General features: G+C 46.4%; 1 protein-coding gene and 1 pseudogene across 1 annotated transcript; one reads left to right on the top strand and one right to left on the bottom strand.

The window, feature by feature from the left end:
• The first annotated feature begins 855 nt into the window (after positions 1-855).
• cavin4b (caveolae associated protein 4b) lies at positions 856-6,596 on the top strand. Its single transcript, XM_076080960.1, has 2 exons — positions 856-1,410; positions 5,511-6,596. Exons 1-2 carry the CDS (start codon positions 1,048-1,050, stop codon positions 6,078-6,080), a joined length of 933 nt encoding a protein of 310 aa, XP_075937075.1. The 5' UTR covers positions 856-1,047; the 3' UTR covers positions 6,081-6,596.
• Positions 6,597-14,146: 7,550 nt separating this feature from the next.
• LOC142937856 (checkpoint protein HUS1-like) overlaps positions 14,147-20,527 on the bottom strand; it is a 10,796-nt pseudogene continuing 4,415 nt past the window's right edge.

The following is a 20,527-nucleotide window of genomic DNA, read 5'->3' as shown; positions in this document are numbered from 1 at the left end:
CCTCCATCAGGACTACTCAGAAAAAGGAATACTTATTGTTTAACCTACGATAGCACTAATCTACAAACAGTTTAAGAATAAACACAAATGTTTTGCTCGAGTTGAAACATCTTAAAGCACCGAGAGTGAACCCTGAACGCATCGTTACTTTGCTCTAAATCATCAGAATGAGGACGAGCTCTAATCAGGACTCAACGGTTAAGAAGAGTCGATTGATTAAAGGTGTTTGCTTGGACTGAACGTTGTCTCACCTTCAGGCTCCAGAAACAAACAAAGATGGCGGCGATGGATCCTTTTTGGAAGCCTTGCTGGAGGCCAGAGAAGTCTAACCCTGGAGGGACGGATGAAGACAGAACAAGTGAAAAGGTGATGGCTGATAGATGGATGATGGAGGAATAGATGGGGGGGTTCCATTCCTTTTAATACACTCACCTCCCAAAGAGGAGCAGGGAGTCACTTTACCCTCGCTGTATTTTTAGCAGCAGAGAACACAGAGAGCAGCCAGGATCCATGTCGCTCACATTCCTATAATATCCACTTTCATCTCTAGTCTCTGGTCCATGAGACGGTTGCAGGTAGTTCAGGAGTTCCTCAGGGCCGTCAGAAGTGGAACACGACCTCTGAATTAATAATAGTTGGAATGAGATCTCCACTCGAGTATATTTACTGTTCGTGAGCTCACTTTAATTCAGTATATTGTTAAAACTCTACTTTTAGCCTCACCAGTGCCTCCCTCCCTCTCCCAGCAGGGTGGAGTCTCTCAGCTGGTCTGAGTGGTTTCAGGATCAGTGGTAGAGGGCTGATCCGGTCCTTCAGAGGAGGTTTCTATTCCTCCTCACTCCTCACTCTCTTTCTATCGGATCCCTGATGCCTCAACCCTCATCCTCCTCTTCTCCGTGGCTTCCATCTTCTTTCCTTCCTTCAAAATAACAAAATAAAGTTCTCTGTTCACGCCAGAGATCATCTCTCCTCTTCGTCCACCCTGCTCTTCCTCATCCCTTCTTCCCTTTCTACATTTTGGGTTCGCTGGGTTTCTGACCGTCGAGCATGACAGACAAGCCGGGCATGGCGCTGGGCGGCGGGGACGACGCGAGGAGCATCATGGCGCTGCTGGAGCGCGTGGCGGGCCTCATGGACAGCGTCCAGACCACGCAGCAGCGCATGGAGGAGCGCCAGCTGGAGCTGGAGACCACGGTGAAGACCATCCAGACGGACGTCGTCAAGCTGACCGGCGACCACGCCAACACCAGCTCCACCGTCGACCGGCTGCTGGAGAAGACGCGCAAGGTCAGCCGCCACATCAAGGACGTCCGGGTGCGCGTGGAGAACCAGAACATCAGGGTGAAGAAGGTGGAGGCCACCCAGGGAGACCTCCTGGCCAAGAACAAGTTCAGGGTGGTCATCTATCAGGTAAGATATGCTTCAGGTACTTTACCACCAGTGCACACGGACCTCTGGGGTTCTGATCAGCTGCCTCTCGGGTATTGATTGCTGAGGTAAATCTTCTTGTATTGAGGCAGAAGGATGTTGATTCTCTTCTAGAAACTTAACACACTGTGAAACCTTCTAATACTCTTAGGGTTTCTAGTCAGAACACAAAAGCTGGTTTACTGGATAAAACAGGTCAGAAGACTTGAACCTGGTCTAGAACAGATTCCGTGGAGAACCTACCTGAACCCAACAAGCTTAAATTCATTCTGCAAAAAAAGAAACCTGATCAGAAAGAGGTCCCGAGAACAGTTAACCGGCACAAAGACACGAATCTTAAACAAGTACTCTCCCTCCCTGATCGGATTAGACTGATATTAATTTGTTCTTCGGTTACAAAAGAACTGAGCAACTCATGAAGACCTTTCAACAACCAGCTCCAGTACATTTAGGTTCTGTTGGTCACCATCACTCTGGAGCCAAAGCAAAGGGTCTGGGGTCTGTAGTGATGGCCTCAGGGTTGGCATGTGGATAACTAAAGGACTTAAATAACAGAACTCTAATTATAATGATCAGTTCCTGGTAGACTAAAGGAGGCAAACTGTTCTGTGGGACTAAAAAAGGCTCAAAAAGTGCCAGTTGATGTTTGAAGGATTGAAGGATTGTCCAGAGTCCAGTTTCTACAGTCAAGGCAACAAGTTTGTGAAAGACACAAAAGTGCTGCCTCTTGATTGGATGCAGATTTCTAGTAACTTTCAACGACTGAAGGAGATTTTGCAACATGCAAAAGTTCTTCATGTATCTCGACACAAGAAGGCCTTTGGATGCATCGCCCAAAGGTCCAGAAACATGAAGAACGTTTCAGATAGATACTAAATGCTGCCGTTAGTCTGTTTCTACGCGCTTAAGATCCAGATTACTGATACTAACACCGTTTATTATATATATATATCTATTAAAATAGATATATATATATTAAAACCAAAGAGATCGTCAAGATACTGAAGTCTTGCATGAAGTGACTGTTGTGAGAAGACACATGTGGCCACTGAGCAAGAGTTCCTTCAACATTAACAAACTGTATTAGTCAACGAGCATCTCAGTTTGAAATAGCAACACACACACACACACACACACACACACACACACACACACACACACACACACACACACACACACACACACACACACACACACACACACACACACACACAGCTTGGTTTTACTTCTTTGGCCTTCACAGTCAGCAGCTGCCAGCGCGATGGAGAGCTGGTTATTTTAGCCCTGGATAAACGTCAGTATGCTGAAAGGTTACACCAGCGATCTGAAGCTCACAGAGCGGGCTCTTCATTTAGCACGAGCACATTTGTGGATGATTATTTGGCTTTTATGCTTTAAAAAAATAATCTTCAAGGTGCATCTGAAAACGTTAGAGTGCAGCTCCAGCTTCACTGCTTTAGATACCCGTATATATTCGTGTTGGGTTAGGAGGTGAAAGATGCCACTGAACTTGAAAATTATGAGATATTGAAGCCTTAAAAACTACATGTGTGCTCCTTCACCAAAAGGAGAAAATAAAACACAAAATAAGGTTTTCTGCCACCTGAATGTCCTGTTTGTAACAGATCGAATGTTATTCTCACCAAGTCGTCATCAAAAACGCTGAATATAACGAACTACATACCATTAGCATGCTACAATGCTAACACAATAACTTCTGATATATGTAACATGCATATTAGCGGCGTTACCGAGCTTGTTGAGGACTACATGGCTCTTTGGGTGTGGTTGGATTACAGTAATGTGGACTCTGTAAGGACCCGGGTCCGGTTGCAGTGAGGTCACACGTTGAGCAGACCTTCAGCTGCTGGACATCAGGCTGCGTTGTGCACACTGGTGCTGTGTTGATGTCTTTTGGGATGGAGATGTTTGTGTCCATGTAGATATAACTTTTATATCACAAGCTGGGAAATCAAGATTTCTTCCTTTTACCCCACGAATGAACTCAGTTAGCATGAGATGCTACGTGGTTTCTGTAGTGTAAGTGACTGTGCCAGCTGAGCGCTGACAGACCAGGTTATTCTGAGTGTGAACCATCTCCTAATATAGTCGTCTGCTCTCTCTCTCTGATTTATAACCGACGAACGTCTAAATCGTTTTTGTTAGCCGCTAACAGGCTGCGCTCGCCGTTTGATTCGTTCTGACAGATTTGAGTTGGACCTCCGGAGGAGATCCCGTCAGTCAGCACGTAACTGTGATGTCATGGGATCAGATGGGCTCATGACCTTTGACCCCTGCCTCTCTGACCACTCCTCCCTGTCTCGGAGAGAAGAACCTCTCGTGTTCTACTGTGTTCTGTTTAGAGACGCACCGATACCGATATCGGCCCCGGTACTGACTCCAATAACTGACCAAGTCCTCAACAAGTCCTCATGATCTCTTCATTGAATGTAATGTCATTTGCGTTGACGTCTGCAGTTTCTTTTGGACAGACGCATATTTTTTGTACTTTTGTAATTTTTTCAAAATGGCGCTCAGTGACAAAACGTTGGTTCTTCATGGTTTAATAAAGACTAATTCAGCACATTAATATCTAGGTATTAATCTGTTTTACAAAGTTAGGAAAGCCTGTTGATCCCAGTCTCTTCCACAGTGAGACTTACAGCTTATCTGATTGGTTCTGCGTCCCCAGTTCTGTTCGTGTTGCACAGGAACACGTTTTTATGAGTTTCTCTCACTGACATCACCAACAAAGTACCTCAATACTCGATACTGAGAAGTGACAGAAATGTAGCACTGAGTTTAGAAACGTTCCATCACCGGTACCGATGAGAAGATAAATAGTACGGACCTGGAGTCAGCCCATGGTTAGCCTAGCTTAGCATAAAGACTAGAAACATTTAGCCTAGTTTTGTCCAATAGTATTTTGTTCTAAAATACACATCAGTTCTAATTAGAGTCTATTTCTTGGAGAACAGCAGCGTATTGATCGTATCTCCGCCTCTCGTTGGAGAACCAGATACAAGCAGTGAACACAGGTTCTGGTCCGTTCAGACACAAATTAAACAAACGTGTTCATTAGTGAGCTTCAGAGGAGCTGGTGTAGTTATTACGCTGCTTGTTAGCGGACTCTCAGTTATTACCGTTAAGCTTTGGAAATGTCAGCCTCTGTGTCGGGTGTCATATAGTGCTTGTGATGCATTTATTCAAAGATCCTAGTGATCCCATTAGCATGCTACAGGCTACTTCGCTAACTAGCATGAATGTTTAGTCAACTTTATGGATGAAATCATCCAGGACTGATCCAACAAATGTCACATCTCTCAGAAAAATCAGTTTTCTCACTTTGCTTCCTCGATCAGATGTTGTCCAAACTGGTGTCTGGGGGCCTTCAGGAGTTCTTGAGGAGGGTGAAGGTGGTCTCAAGTAAATGTGTGGTCATCTGTGCAGCTCACATTTCACTACAAGTGTAGATCAAAAAGTAGAAAACAGCCTCTGTGAACTGCTCTAAGACTTAAACTGGACGAGTTTCTCCTCAAGTGTTTAAGGACCAGAAGCTCTAATCCCGTAGCATCTCATGACGGGTTGTCATGTGGCTTTCTGTGTCTTTGTATTGTTGACTCTGCGTTCACGTGTGTTAATGTGGCTGCTGTTGTACTGGTCAGCTCTCAGTATGAATGGTGAATCAGGGTCAACCTCCTCAAAGTGAATCTCGTCTGCAGGGACGTGGGACAGTTTGCAGCCTCGGCTTGAACATTTTTCTCTCCACTTCATGTTCTTGTAACCGGATCTTTGAGTTGCAGACGGATGCGTGACGTTGGCCTGAAGCTGAAAGTGATCCAGCTTTGCTGCTCGCTGATAAGTTTAGCTCCCTGCAGCCGAGCGCTGAGCTGCAGAAACAGGTGCTGCAGTTTATTTGCGGAAGCAGGAACGAGGCCCGCATGACACACTTTAACCAGAGACAGGTTTAAACCTGACATCAACAGTTACACTGTCTTCATATGACTAAGAGGAAAAAACTAATAGTCTTGTGATCATGATGTTCTCCCGGGTTCACACGGTTCTATGTTCTCCTCCCTCAGGGTGACCAGGAGGTGAAGGCTGTTTCACCGGGTAACGAGCCAGCAGAACCCAGCGGCAGCTCCGGCGCCAGAGCCGAGGTGGAACCGGACAAGTTTGAGCTCCCTCCAGACTCGGATGAAGAGTACATGGTGGTGGAGGAGGCCGACTCCTCGGCCAGCGGCCGCATGAAGAAGTCGGGGCTGACGCGCATCGAGAGCTTCAAAGCCACCTTCTCCAAGGAGAACATGAGCAAGACCCGCGACAACCTCGGCACCAAGGTCAACAAGTTCGGCGAGCGCATCGTGACGGCCGAGAGGCGCGAGAAGATCCGCCAGTCCGGCGAGAGGCTGAAGCAGTCGGGCGAGAGACTGAAGGAAACCATCAGCAAGAGCGTCCCGGCCAAGCTGAACCTGAAGAAGGAGAGGACCGTGGCGGAGGGCCAGGAAGGAGCCGAGGGCGCCGCCGAGGGAGCCGCACCCGTCCCGCCTCCCAAAGGACGCAAGGGCAGCCCCGCCGCCAAGGCGGCCGACGACGACGGCAAGGCGGACGAGTCCGAGGTGCCGATGTACGACATGAAGCAGTTATCGTAAACCACCGGACAGCGAAGGAAGATCTGGGCCGTTTTCTCTGGACCACTGAGACCACTAAGAGGGAGCAAAGAGAGGTTTTTAAAGGCTGCTGCTACCAAGCAGAGCGGCAGGTAGTGAAGGTGAACCTTGTGTTGAGGGAAGTGAGTCCAATCTGACTGAACATCAAGACAACCAAACAGAGTCCTGAAACCATGGCGGTTACTTCACAGTGTGTTCTGGACTTTTATTATCAAATCAGCAAATAGTCTTTCTTTTGTTTTATGTTGAATCAACACTGACTTTGGGAAATAAAAGAACAAAAGTGTTCTTCTCCAGATGAAACGTTCCCCTTCATCGCGCCGCTGCTGTTCACGTGTGTTTGCATGACGGGGAGGTGGAAATGTCGGGAGATGAAACTGTAACGGGCTCGTGGTTTGTCTGGTTCTGTAAGAGGTTTGGAGGAGTAATGAGATGAAGAGTTCTGCACTCAGTGAAATGATTAAAGTTAAAAAGGTTAAAAACTCTGACTTGAATAAAGTGGACTTAACAGAAGCCGTGTCTGCGTTCAATTGTCCAGCGAACGTTGAGGAAACTTACGAGACGTTGCAGAACAGTGAGGAGCGTTTCCATCAGCTGGTGAGGAGCGAATGAACTAAACGTTAATCTACCGTAAACGAACAGGTCGGCTCGGCCATCGAGAGGAATGAGAGAGATTAGTTTTAATTGTGCAAACTTCATATCGGCCATGTTTCATCCGCCTCAACACCAAGAAGATAATATTTAGGAGACGATAACGGAGCTAAATACCGATACATATAAATAAATATATGGTACAAACACCTCAAACACCTTTACATGATCAGTGTACTGGAGGTGCAGGGTCAGAGGTCTTTATTATTGATTGATTAATAAACCAATGATTGATTCAGAATATAAAGCTGTAGTGTATGAAGTGTTAGTGTCACACGTTACAGACTTGTAACAAAAAGAAAAAGAAAACAGATGTTTTTGTTGAAGAAAACTCACTTTTTGCGTAAACAGAAGCACGAAGGCATCAAACCTCCGACCCGAGAGAATAATTCATAAAGTCTTTAGAATTTACTGTTGAATCGTTTGTCAGGTAATTTGCCCGTCTTTCATTTTAAAGTTATTTTATTTGAAATAATAACAGTTTTGAATATGAATATGATATGAATATGTTCATCAAGCTGAACATAAAGCAGGTTTATGGTCTGTTGTTAGCGTGTTAGCGTGACTGCATGACTGCAGTTTGTCACAGCTGTTACATTACAGAGAAAATAAAAGTCCTCTTGAGTCTGTTTTTAATAATTACAGTCGTAGAATCTTTAACGCCGACCTGTAAACTCACGATGAGCTTCATCTTCATATTAAGAGATTTAAATGAAGGAAACTGAAGTTCTGAATATAATAACTGTGTTTCTTCTTCTTGAGAGTCTGATTGACTTTGGATCTCTGTTCATACATCTGTATGAATTCCTCTCATGAGATTATTTTACATAAACGTCAACAAAGAAACAAGCTTCACTGCTCTGGTGATTTATTTTGAAGGATTCATTCCTTCATCGTTAAAGTCTTTTACTTCTGAGATAAATCCAGAAACATTTAAAATGTGACTCAAAGAGATCAAATGAGTAAACTCATCTTCTGGTAAAGATGAGTTTATTGTTTAAGTATACAAATATAAAAACAGACGTTACATTAAGTTTGATTCATTTATTTATAATTTATTAACAAATTCACCAAACAAACATCTTCATCCTCACGAACAGACGAGACAAACAAACCTCTGAGAAATAAAGCTACAAACAGCCGAGAGCTGAAATCAATAAACAGTGTTTCTATCTTCTCACGTTTCAGTTGAACCTTAAACACAAAGACTGAACGCTTCAGTGTTCATCATCCCGTCGTCCAGAAAACGATTTGAGCTTCTTTGTGCTTCAGCTCACAAACGTTTCACTTATTTTATTCTACAATGTTGTTACGTTTGTTTTATATGTTTCGGTGTTTTTTGTGTTATTTATTCGGTTCCGTGTGAAAGTATTTATAACATAATGTGTGTGTGTGTGTGTGTGTGTAGAGGCTTTCAGAGTGTTTGTGTTTGTTATTAGTTGTGTGACTCATACTTTGTGTTTGGTTATTTCTGGTCAGCGCCCTCTGGTGGACAAACATGATGATTCTGATACGTCTGTGAGTTTATATCTCCTCTCAGCTGCTGACATGTTATCAGCACATCACAGACCTTTCTCTGTTTGTTTCTCTGGTGTTTTTAAATGTTCATCACTGGAGAGGAATCTGAATAAAAACTCCTTCTAGTGAATCTGTGTCGGTTTAGAGAAAGCACTTTCTGCAGGTTTAGTTGTTTGATTGATTTTAAAGCTCAGGTGAAAACCATGAAGAGCCAAACACACACGTCAGTGTCAAGAAACAGGAAACAGTGTCGGACTTAAAAAGAAGAGAAACTTCTCAAACAAACAGAACGTTTCTCTCCATCTTGTTGATGAGTTTCTACTGATGTGTGGAAGCAGGTTAGTGACAAACTGCCAGATTCCTCCTAATATCACAATACGACACCATCAGAAACAACAATAAACACCAGCTCTATCGAGACATTCCATTAGCTTAGCATCATCTGTGTTTTGTTTGAGATGCTAAAGCCTCAGATTGAGTTTCTGCCTGTTGATTAGTTTTTAATATAAATGAAATAAAGAGTTGAGAGTGAACTGAACCTATCTCAGTAGAGCTTCAGTTGGAGGATCACTTGCAGTCGCAGAGCAGCGCGGCTCCTCTCAGCGTCCAGTGCTCCGGAGGCTGCAGGCTCCTCAGCGACAAGAAACCGACACGGTTTCTTGTAGACCGGACACGAGTACAGGCCGACCGCCGACCGCTTACTGTCGGCCATGTTGGCTGAGCTGACGGCGTAGACGTGGACCACGGGGAGCGCAGTGAAGAGCACCTGAGAGGAGACATCTTGTTATTTTATATATATTATATACAGCCACATTGAAACATTGTTAAACATATTTTACTGTTAGTTATTATTATTACTTCAATTAAAAAGCACACACACACACACACACACACACACACACACACACACACACACACACACACACACACACACACACACACACACACACACAAAAGTCTCCACCCAGCAAAGTCTGGCAGGAACGCGTGGTGGTATAAGCTAGCTAAGTAGCCAGCCACGCTAGCTTATTTCCCCATGCTCTCTTCTCTCTAATAGTTTAGCCTATTAGCAGAAGGCTAAGCTAAACTATTAGCAGCATTTTCTCTCCATCTCTGAAACGCTTCTCAGATGTCGTAGCTCGCTAGAATCTCGCTAAAGTCCATTTGACACAACCATGATCCCACAATGCTTCACAACGCCACCAGACTACTTCTTCATTCAGTGGAGACAGAGACGGTACAGAGGTGCACCTGGCTCACTGAACACACCTCATGAGGGACGTAGTCAGCTGGCAGCTTCTCCAGCATCTCACTGGCTAGTCTCTGGACGCTGGCCTCCCTGGTCTCCCCGGTCCCGCCCCCGCTGTTCTTCGGTTGGATGTCGATGATGGTGCTGAGCGTCTCGTTGGCCAGGTTGGTCTGGTAGGTGATGTCAGCGTTGGGGTGGAGCCCAAAAACCTGCAAACAGGAATAGGGACACCATGTTGACCTCGGCTTCTAGCTTGCCATGTGTGTGTGTGTGTGTGTGTGTGTGTGTGTGTGTGTGTGTGTGTGTGTGTGTGTGTGTGTGTGTGTGTGTGTGTGTGTGTGCGCTGACCTCAGGTGAGTCCACCGTTGGCAGGGCCTCGATGTGCTGCAGGACGTCCTGGATCGTCTTGGCGCTGCCGGGGATGCTGTAGCCCTTATAGAAGCAGAACTTGTCGCTGAAGGTGTTCTCGCTGAACCAGACACGAGTGAAGGTGTTGAGGAGACGTTTGTTCAAGTCGTCCGTCACCCGGCCGCCATACTGGACCTCACCTGGGCATGGAGATGAAGACATGAAGACATGGAGACATGAAGAGAGTCAGGGGAAAAGTATCTGATGACCTAACGAGCTGATGTTGTCGTATCTTGTCGTGTCGTATCTTGTCGTATCTGATGGATGGAACCCAGTCTGGTTCAGGACTTTCTGGTCCGGTATGATGAAGAGCAGAGTCAACATAAAGAGGACTGACCCAGCATGTAGCGCAGGCAGCTCCAGTTGACTCCTCTCTTTGAGTCCAGCTCGTCCAGGTGGTTCTGCACAAACTGCGTGCTGGAAGTAAAGTCTGCCTGGTTGAACTCGTACGGGATGTTCCAGCCGAGAGGACCGAACTTACGACGCTCCTGATTGGAGGACAAAGGAAGAGGCGAGAGGGAAACAGAAGAAAAGGATTATTTACAGATGATATGAATTGTTCCTCCCTAGCAGGAGGAAGTTCAGTTCAGTTCAGTTCTATGAGAATCATCTTTGCAGAAACCTTCTGTCGTGAATATCTGAATATGCTTTTTTTGTCAAACGTACATCATAACTTTGTGGTGATATTAAACTGTGAACAAGCAGACAGACACAGACGGTAAACACACCTGCACAGTGGTGTGCAGGAAGGCCACAGTGTACAGCAGAGGCTTCCACTGAGGCAGGTGACTGATCTCCAACTGGTCCTGAGTCACGCTGCTGAAAGTCCTCTTCAGACCAGCTTTCATCCCTGATGAAGACAGACGAGGGACGAGCAAAGGAACACGTTTCATTCAAATCATAATAAAAGACTAAATATGTCAATCAATCAATTAGCCACGAAGCTGATCAGAGGACGACCATTAAGGTGAAGAACTGAGGAGTTTCGTACCAAGAGGAGGTTCATTGGTGAACTTGATGGAGGACTGAAGGAAGGTGATGGGGAATCTGTGTGTACACACACACACACACACACACACACACACATCTGTTCTCATGCTGACGTCCATCGATGTTAAACCTTTGTTGGTTTTAATACTTTTACCAAAATACATCCATTTCAGTCTGAAGTGATTTTTAGGCGTTTGGTAAAAGAGACACCAGCTTTTCAATATTATAAAACGGTTTCCAAAATAGAATTACAATTACTGATGTTTTCAATCAGCTTTTCACCTGTTTTCTTTATTTTCAAAAACGCTGATGATGAATTCACAGGTTATCTATAATGAGCCCTCTTTATATTCTACCTAACAACACTAATCTCATTCCTTCACCTTGTTCTTGGCCAGTCTCTCTATGTTTTCAGTTGGATCAGAGCCCATCGACAGCAGACAGACCATCGGCGTCCTGTTGTCGCTCTCTGCCAACATGGCGTCCAGGTCCAGAACCAAACCTTCAGCATACGGTTTACCCAGAGAGTCGGAGATGTAGTGACGCGCCTGGTCAACACACGCAAATACAAACAATAATGCATTGTCTCTGTTACACAATAGGGAACGAGAGAACAAGTGTTCAGCAGTCAGACCTGAGCTGTGGTTCGGTCCGGACACCAGCTCCGGATGAGCAGAAGCTTCCTGAAGGTGTCGAGCTTTTCCTCGTAACCATCAGGCAGTGCAGCGTCCTCTGGCGTCGGGTGGTCGAACCACGTCCTCCAGCCACGCTCGTTCTGGCTCACCTGGACACGAGGAAACATAACTTCTGTAGGTCTACGAGTTCCCCTCTTCACCTGCTCCAACGTAAACGGGTCTGGGTTCTACCTGGGTCAGGATCTGGGTGAATGGCGGCAGGCTGGACAGCTGCACCAGGTTGAGCCAGGTCTGATCAAGGATCCATCGCCGTGGTTTGGATTCTAGAGTTCAGATCCAGAGAAGCTCCGCCTACACACACACAGACAGCAAACCTTTAGAATACTTTGATAATAAAGGAAAAGGATGGAGAGAGGAGGAGGATGGGTGACCTTTGACGAAGGTGAGCACCTCGGGGTGCGAGATGTTTCCGTCCTGCAGGTCGATCTTCAGAGCCAACAGCAGAGTGGACAGCAGTTTGTGCTCCTCATACAGACTCCTGGAGGTATAACAGTAAACCTGAGGGAGGTGCAAACAGGTACCAGTTCGGTTGTGGCAATTCTCGAAAAGATCTGAGGTGTTCATCAGTTAGCTGGGATCTTACACATATTTTTTTATCGTATTAATGCATATTCTATTGTGCAGTCACTTTTGACACAGTGTTTTTAGTGTAAAGGTTAATGACTGTGGTCTTTTTAGCAGTTCTAGTCTTTGACCAGATCATACAAATGTTTGACTGTCACATCTAACATTATCAGAGTTCTGCTCTGTAATGTCTTTCCTTGTCTCTCCCCCCTGTGTCACGGTGTGGGTGCATCTCACTGGCGTCAGTAAACGTATCAGAATACCCTTATTTTATTGGCTAAACTGCATCACGTGACGTGATTCACAACGCATTGGTCGGTGTTTTTCCTGCACCGCTGAACAAGTGCCGTAAATGCTGGAAAGGAGCGTGAATAACTCCGCTGCATAAAGCAAAGTCCCGTGACCCACTGAAAACGGGTCCGCGACGAACCACCAGTTGAGAATCACTGGTCTACAGGATCGTGACGAGCGGTGAACAGCTGTTTGTGTGGCGTGTCTTCCGTCTCCTCCACCTACATTCCCCTGGGTCCTAAGCCCCTCCCTGTACAGCTTCTTATCACCCTCTTTGCACCAACGTACATTTATAACAAATACCACACATATTACGGTAATCAGCGTTGCATATGTGTCAAACTCTATCGGTGCATCTCCGGTCTGTCTTTGTTCATCCTGCATCGCTCTGTTCTGTTGTTTAATGTAACGTAACTGGAGCGACAAGCCTCTCCCAGCTGTTAGCAGACTGTTGTGCTAGCTAGCAGGCTCGCTCGCGAGCTGTACCCAGCATGCAGTTCGGCGGTGAAATTTTATAAATGTACAATTATTAGTGTTACAAATTGTTTATGTGTCACAGACTGTTGTGTGCTGTGGTGTTTTTCTCTGTTAAAGAGCGTTAGTTGTGGGTTGTTAATTGTTGTGTTATAAAGTTATGACCATGACTCGGGTTCCCTCAATACATATAAGACAACTAGCGCTGGTGTACAGAAGCGGCAAAGAATACATTTTTGCCTGTTGAAAGCAGACAGCAGTTGTTTCGGATATGCACCGGTATAATGGTGTGTGAAGAATTCATATTATACTGGAAATTAAAACCGGCATACTGTCCAGCCGTAGTCTTAATTATAGTTTGGTAAATTTTGTACCAATATTTGACGGGCCGCATCCGGCCCGCGGGCCGTAGTTTGCCCATGCCTGCTTTACGGTGTTTTGAACCGGGTCTCTGTGGCAACTGGGTGCTATAATAGTAATATCGCCACCAGGAAGTTATAGGTTGTTTACTTTGACATCCTGCTCCTCACAGATTAATCAGATCCCTCTCAAAATGTTGTCAGAACAGTCTTAAGACCTTGATAATGCTTCATTGTGACGATTGTAAGAAGTTGTTGAAGGGCGGCGACGTGGCGGTTCGGCGAATTTCGATCCTTCGCCATGAACGAATAAACTGATGTAACTCGACTCCACATCATCAGATCTTTACCAGATTGCACATGTTTGATTAGACTCCAGGCCTGAAGACATCTGCAGCCCAATTATGTATAATAGTCATAGTTCAGTCCTGCTTTTACGTTTATAGTCTGTCATGTTCAAATACTACAGGGCATAATCACATATTCAGTTTTATTTATCTTTACAGGCTTACAGTTATGATTGTAGTCGGAGATACACATAAAATATTCAGAACTTGGAAGTAACAACAAAAAAAAGCAAACTAAATGCCAAAAGGAGATATGTGGATTTACCAGCATGTCCTCACTACTACCCCAGGTCAGCGGGTCAAGTCTTCCTAAGGACCACTACGAGACCTGGAACCAGCTTCAGTCTCGTTCAAGTGAAGGACAGACTCCCAGACATTGTGGGTTTTGCCTCATGGGGTCCAAGTGGAAGATGAATCCTTCGCCACGTGAGGAAAGGTTCACATCCCTTTTTTCACTTCCCCCAAAGTCACAGTGAGCAGAAATCACGTGTGTTGTGTGCAGAGCGTCTACGCCACAGCGGGGATGAAATACTGCAGCGACACATCTTCATGCAGCAGGATCAGGTGGACGACCCTCTCATGGACGATATCTGAGGGGACGAGAGCAAAATATCATTTAACATTGGATTTAAAAAAAATAAACATCATACGTACACAGAGGCGGAAATTAATTTTCAATGTGCTTGCCGTGTTGTTGGGGAGGCCAGACGGCAACCTCCGAGTTCAAGAAGTGAAGTCAAAGCTTCGCGTGTTAAAGCTGCATTCTCTCTAATGTCCACCAGGGGGCGACTCATATCAATCCAGAATCATAATAGAAGGTATGTTGCTGATGTTACATTACATTACAGTCATTTAGCAGACGCTTTTGTCCAAAGCGACTTACAATAAGTGTATTCAACATCGGTTTTCGAGAGAACAACTAGTCACCAGAAGTAATAAGTGCATGTCCCTACCTCAAACAAGCATCTAAGAGCATAAACCAGAGCCAACGTACAGTGCAGAAACAAAGGAATGCAATAAGTGCCACAAGCTAATATAAAAACAATAAGTGCAATAAGCTAGTATGAATACAGTAGATGCTAGGTAAGTGCTAAGCGGAAGGGTAGGCCTTCTTGAAGAGGTGAGTTTTTTTTCAGCCTGCGCCGAAAGATGGGCAGCGACTCTGCCGTCCTGACGTCAGTGGGGAGTTCATTCCACCACTGTGGGGCCAGGACAGAAAACAGCCGCGACCGGGTCGATCGGCCGCAGGGACATCTGAGCGACGGGGCAACCAGTCGCCCCGAGGTAGCAGAGCGAAGTGGTCGGGCCGGGGTGTAGGGCTTGACCATGGCCTGGAGATAGGAAGGAGCTGTTCCTTTCACTGCCCTGTAGGCTAGCACCAGAGTCTTAAACTGGATGCGGGCTCTTACAGGTAGCCAGTGTAGAGAACGGAGAAGGCAAGTTGTGTGGGAGAACTTGGGGCGATTGAACACCAAGCGAGCTGCAGCTTTCTGGACAAGCTCCAGAGGTCTGATGGCCAGCACCGGGGCTCCGGCAAGTAGTGAGTTGCAGTAGTCCAGGCGGGAGATGACAAGAGCCTGGATTAGCACCTGCGCCGTCTCATCAGTGAGGAAGGGGCGAATCCTCCTGATGTTGTAGAGCAGGAATCTGCAGGAGCGTGTAACCGATGCAATGTTTGCTGAGAACGACAGTTGGTCGTCCAGGGTCACACCCAGGTTTCTCGCAGTCTGAGTTGGCGTCACCACGGTATCATCAATGGTGATGGACAGGTCTCGGTGCGGGCAACCCTTCCCCGGGAGGAACAGTAGCTCGGTTTTGTCCAGGTTGAGCTTGAGGTGGTGTGTCGTCATCCACTTCGAGATGTCAGCCAAGCACGCAGCGATGCGTGCCTCCACTTGAGTGCCCCCGGGGGGAAATGACAAGACCAGCTGGGTGTCATCGGCATAACAATGGTAGGAGAAGTCATGCGAGCGAATAACAGAACCCAGAGATGTTGTGTAGAGCGAGAAGAGAAGGGGGCCCAGGACTGAGCCTTGCGGAACCCCCGTAGTCAGTATGCGTGGTTCCGACACAGAGCCCCTCCATGACACCTGGTAGGATCGACCTGTCAGGTAGGATGCAAACAGGGAGAGTGCAGAGCCTGAAACGCCCATCCCCTCGAGGGTGGATAGGAGGATCTGGTGGTTAACAGTGTCAAACGCCGCAGACAGGTCCAGGAGAATCAGGACAGAGGAGAGAGAGTTAGATCTCGCTGCATGAAGCGACTCCGTCACCGCAAGGAGGGCTGTCTCAGTCGAGTGACCCACTTTGAACCCGGACTGGTGAGGGTCCAAGAGGTTGTTTTGCCAGAGATAGGAGGATAGTTGAGTAAAGACAGCACGTTCAAGTGTTTTGGAAAGAAAGGGTAGAAGAGACACCGGTCTGAAGTTCTTGACATCAGAGGGGTCAAGTGATGGTTTCTTCAGAAGGGGGGTGACTCTAGCAGTCTTGAAAGCCGTGGGAAAGTATCCTGAAACAAGAGATGTGTTCATGAGGTGGGTGAGAAAAGGAAGGAGTTCAGTCGCAATAGACTGAAGAAGAGGGGAGGGGATCGGGTCAAGGGAGCACGTGGTGGGGCGGTTAGATGTAACAAGGTTGAGGACCTCGTTAGGGGAGAGGGGAGCAAGATAGGGTAAGATGGGGCATGGAGAGGGGAGGGAGAGCTGTGGGGGAAGAGCTGGAGATGGTAGAGAGGGAGAGGGTGGACAGGGGGGCTGAGAGAAGGAGGATCTGATATCGTTTACCTTCTTGTCAAAGAAGTTGGCGAAATCGTCAGGGAGAAGGGAGGACGTAGGAGGAGGGGGTGGGGGTTGGAGGAGTGAAGAGAAAGTTTCGAAGAGTTTTTTAGGATTGGAAGCAGAGGTTAGGATTTTGGAGCGAAAGAAAGCAGCTTTAGCAGTAGATAGAGTGATGTAAAAAGTGGAAAGAAGAGCTTGGAAGTTAAGAAGGTCCCCGGGAGTTTGCCTTTTCTCCATTTACGCTCAGCCTCTCTTAGGCTCCGTCTGTCATTACGCACTGAGTCCGACAGCCACGGGGCAGGTGGGGTTGGCCGTGCAGGCCTGGAGGTGAAGGGACAGAGGTTGTCCAAAGAAGAGGAAAGGGTGGAGAGGAGAAGATCAGTAGCAGTATCAGGGGATAGGAGAGAGAAGGATTCAGGGTCAGGGAGAGCAGAGGTAACAGAAGATGAAAGATCAGCCGGGGAGAGGGAGCGGAGATGACTACGGGTAGAAACCAAGTGGGTAGGTGGTGGAAGTACGGGGGGAGAGGAGAGGGAGAGGGAGTACGACATGAAATAGTGGTCAGAGAGCTGGAGGGGAGTGACGGAGAGGTTAGCAGTAGAACAGTGTCTAGTGAAGATAAGATCCAGCTGGTTGCCGGCCTTGTGGGTAGGAGGAGAAGAGGCGGGGTAAAGGTCAAATGAGGAGTGGAAGGAAAGAAGCGGTTCTAATTTATCAGTCTGGATGTTAAAGTCTCCGAGCAGGATGAGTGCGGAGCCATCATCATGGAAGTGTGAGACTAATGTGTCGAGATCTTCCAAGAACTCACCAAGAGGGCCTGGTGGGCGATACACAACAGCAATGGTGAGCTTGACTGGATAAGTGACAGTAACCGCATGAAATTCGAAAGAGGACGGGGAGAACTGAGGAACCGAGACAAGAGTGTATTTCCATTTTGGGGAAATTAGCAAGCCAGTACCACCACCCCGCCTCGCAGCTCTGGGAGTGTGAGAGAAAGAGTACACTTCTGACAGAGCTGCAGGTGTGGTGGTATTTTCTGGCGTGATCCAGGTCTCAGTTAGAGCAAGAAAGCTGAGAGAGAGCAAGGAAGCGTAGCCCGAGATAAACTCAGCTTTCGGCACTGCCGACTGGCAATTCCAGAGCCCTCCCGATACCACTTGCTCAACATGAGCTGAGAGAGTAGGATAAATGAGGTTAGCGGGGTCACGGCACCTGGGAGTGGCCCAATGTCTACATGACCACCGAGCAGAAGAGAGGACCGAGATCGGATGCAAACACATGGTTTGAACAATAAAAATGAGGTAACTACACGTTCGAGAAGTCTTAGCTTGACGAAGGCGGGCTTGAAAAAGTCACCTTGTTGCCTTTGTTCGCCCTAGCCTTCGTTTGCCTGACGCTTCCAGCCTACAGAAGTGCTTAAGGACAGCAATCTACTGATTGTCTGCCAGGAGTGTAGGCTCCTCCGTTGCAATTAGCAAAGCTATTCAGCAGCTGAGACTAAATCACACCTCCTCAGACAGGCAGAAACTCAGTCCAATCACCACTGAGGCAAGCCTAAGTACAGCTATAAAGACAACTTAGTTGAAGCAATAATAAAATACCTATGAGATTCTGGGTGAGTCAGAAGTTCAGTTCTTGCTCCAGAAGTTGAAAACAGTCTGTTTTTAAAGTATAACTGCAGCTGCTGGATGAGGAGCTGTGGGTGGACTTACTGCACATGGCCTTGCGTGGGGTTGACCTGCTGTCCCACGAGGAACTGCTGCAGCTTCCTGATGTCCACCCGGGCCTGGACCATGGCCTCTGGGTCCCTGCTCTGAGACGGACCACCATCCTGGGAGGCGTCATTGCCTGGAGGGACAGGAAGCAGAGAAGGAAGGAGGGAGGGAGGGAGGAAGGAAGGAAGGAGGGAGGGAGGGACAGGAGGCAGTGAAGGAGGGAGGGAGGAAGGAAGGAGGGAGGGACAGGAGGCAGAGAAGGAAGGAAGGAGGGAGGGAGGGAGGAAGGAAGGGAGGAAGGAGGGCATGTTTTTTTGACAGTTCAATGTTGTAAAAGCTTGTTTTGACATCAAACTCTGCGTCTACGCTGCTATCAGTTCCCATTCATGCTCACAGTGGCAATGCTAACGCGCTAATGTTTAGCACTTATAATGTTCACCATCTTAGCGTCACATCTTAGAATTATTTGCTGATTATTACTTTTGCAGGTATTTGTCCATAAATCAAAGTATTGGACCAAATGAAAGACATTGAAACGCATGAAAAGTCAGATTATGATCAAAGTGGTTACAACTCATCCTCTGGGGACCATGAACATCTGAACCAATATCAACAGAAAACCATCCAACAGTTTAGACATTTCACTGAAAAGTGAACCTCTAAAAGGAAAAGTCAGCGGGTTCACTCCTCTGGGGACCATGAACGTCTGCAGTAAACTGGACCGAGTGACAAACAGCCAGCGTGTTTATAACAGTGACGTTGTTTTTACCCCACGGAGGGTCGGACACACGGACACACACACACACACACACACACACACACACACACACACACAGAGAGAGTCCACCAGGTGTTTGATCAAGGACGTGTCGCTCAGGTGGAAGTCTGGCATGCTGGGTTCTTTGAACTCGTGCCAGAGCCTCCGGGGGACGTCTACCGGGACGTCGTGAGTGACGACTCGACTGATGCTGGACACGGTGGGCTGGACGGGACGATCGCTCCGTTAGGTCGACAGAAAGATCAACACTTCACTTCACCGTTAGTCTGCCTGTGGAGCGGACTGGGCTGATGGATGTAGAGGAACCTGTGGAGAGCTGCTTCTATGACTGTTGTGTTGAACTAGCTCATAATATCAACGTTCTGGAAGCACATTTCAGTTTCATACAAAATACGATTAAATAAATAGTGAACTGGCTTCAGAGAGAGAGAGAGAGAGAGAGAGAGAGAGAGAGAGAGAGAGAGAGAGAGAGAGAGAGAGAGAGAGAGAGAGAGAGAGAGAGAGAGAGAGAGAGAGATTTTTTAGAAATCTTTATTTTCTTAAAACATGAAAAAAACATTGCCAAGGCAATAGATTCGACACAAATCAAAAAAACAATCAAAACAGATTCTCTTCATAATATTTTCAAGGATTCTCTCTCGTCTTCATCCGCTGACGGTTTCCTGAAACAATGGAGCTGAAACCTGAACTCTCACCTGGGACAGTTCACACCACATGCAACTCTACCAGACAGAACCTAGAACAGGTTGTCTGGAGTCAGCCGCAGGACGCACGTCTTCGTCAGCTTGGAGATGGTGGTGACGCCTCCTGGTGAGGACGAGGACGAGCAAAGTGAACACACACGACGATCAGCTGTTCTTCTTCTTCTTCTCTCCTTCAATAAGAAGTCTTCTAACTCTGTTATCTACACGTGAACTGATTCAAACAAAGTGTCACATGACAGAGTCCTGATGAACTCTATGAGACAAACAAACACAGTTTTCACCAACGAGAGAATTATAGAGCTGCAAACAACGAATATCGTTTTAAAGATGAATTCTGCTTTATTTCGGGACGACTGATCTCTTTTCAGACTGTTTCTCCTCATTGATCAATGAACTAGGTGGTGTTTAGTACTTTATGTTGTGCTGAAATTTAAACCGACAAACTAAAAGAATAAAGATTTACTTTCACTCACATTAACTCTGACGTTCACGATGAATCTTTAATGACTCGTTCCTGCTGAAGGACGTGGTTCATTGTGACCTCTAGTGGTCAGAAGTAGAAACTACAACTAAGAGAGAGTCGGGTAACTGAAAACCATCCCACAGGAAACACGTTGAGTCAACTCAACTGTTTTCATTCACTCAACTTAATACACAGGTTGTATTTAAGTTGAGTCAACTTAAAGTCTTATAAACATCAGTTCCTCTGGAATTTGAGTTGAAGTTTCAAAAAAAAAAAAAAACGAACAGCACAATAGCAGACATCCCAGAATGCACTGCTTGAGAATTAAGAGGTACATATTGTACTTTTTACTGTGTTACAACTTAGAGGTACGGAAAAATAAAAACATAAATTAGTGCAATTAAAGCTTTTTTCTGTCTTTATCGTTAATCTTCCTCTTCATTGTC

This window comes from Anarhichas minor, unplaced genomic scaffold (genome assembly GCF_050575085.1).
Source record: "Anarhichas minor isolate MPS153535 unplaced genomic scaffold, ASM5057508v1 ptg000076l, whole genome shotgun sequence".
Classification (NCBI taxonomy): Eukaryota; Metazoa; Chordata; class Actinopteri; order Perciformes; family Anarhichadidae; genus Anarhichas; species Anarhichas minor.
Note: the sequence above shows the minus strand (reverse complement) of the source record. Positions and strands in the feature narration are given on the sequence as shown.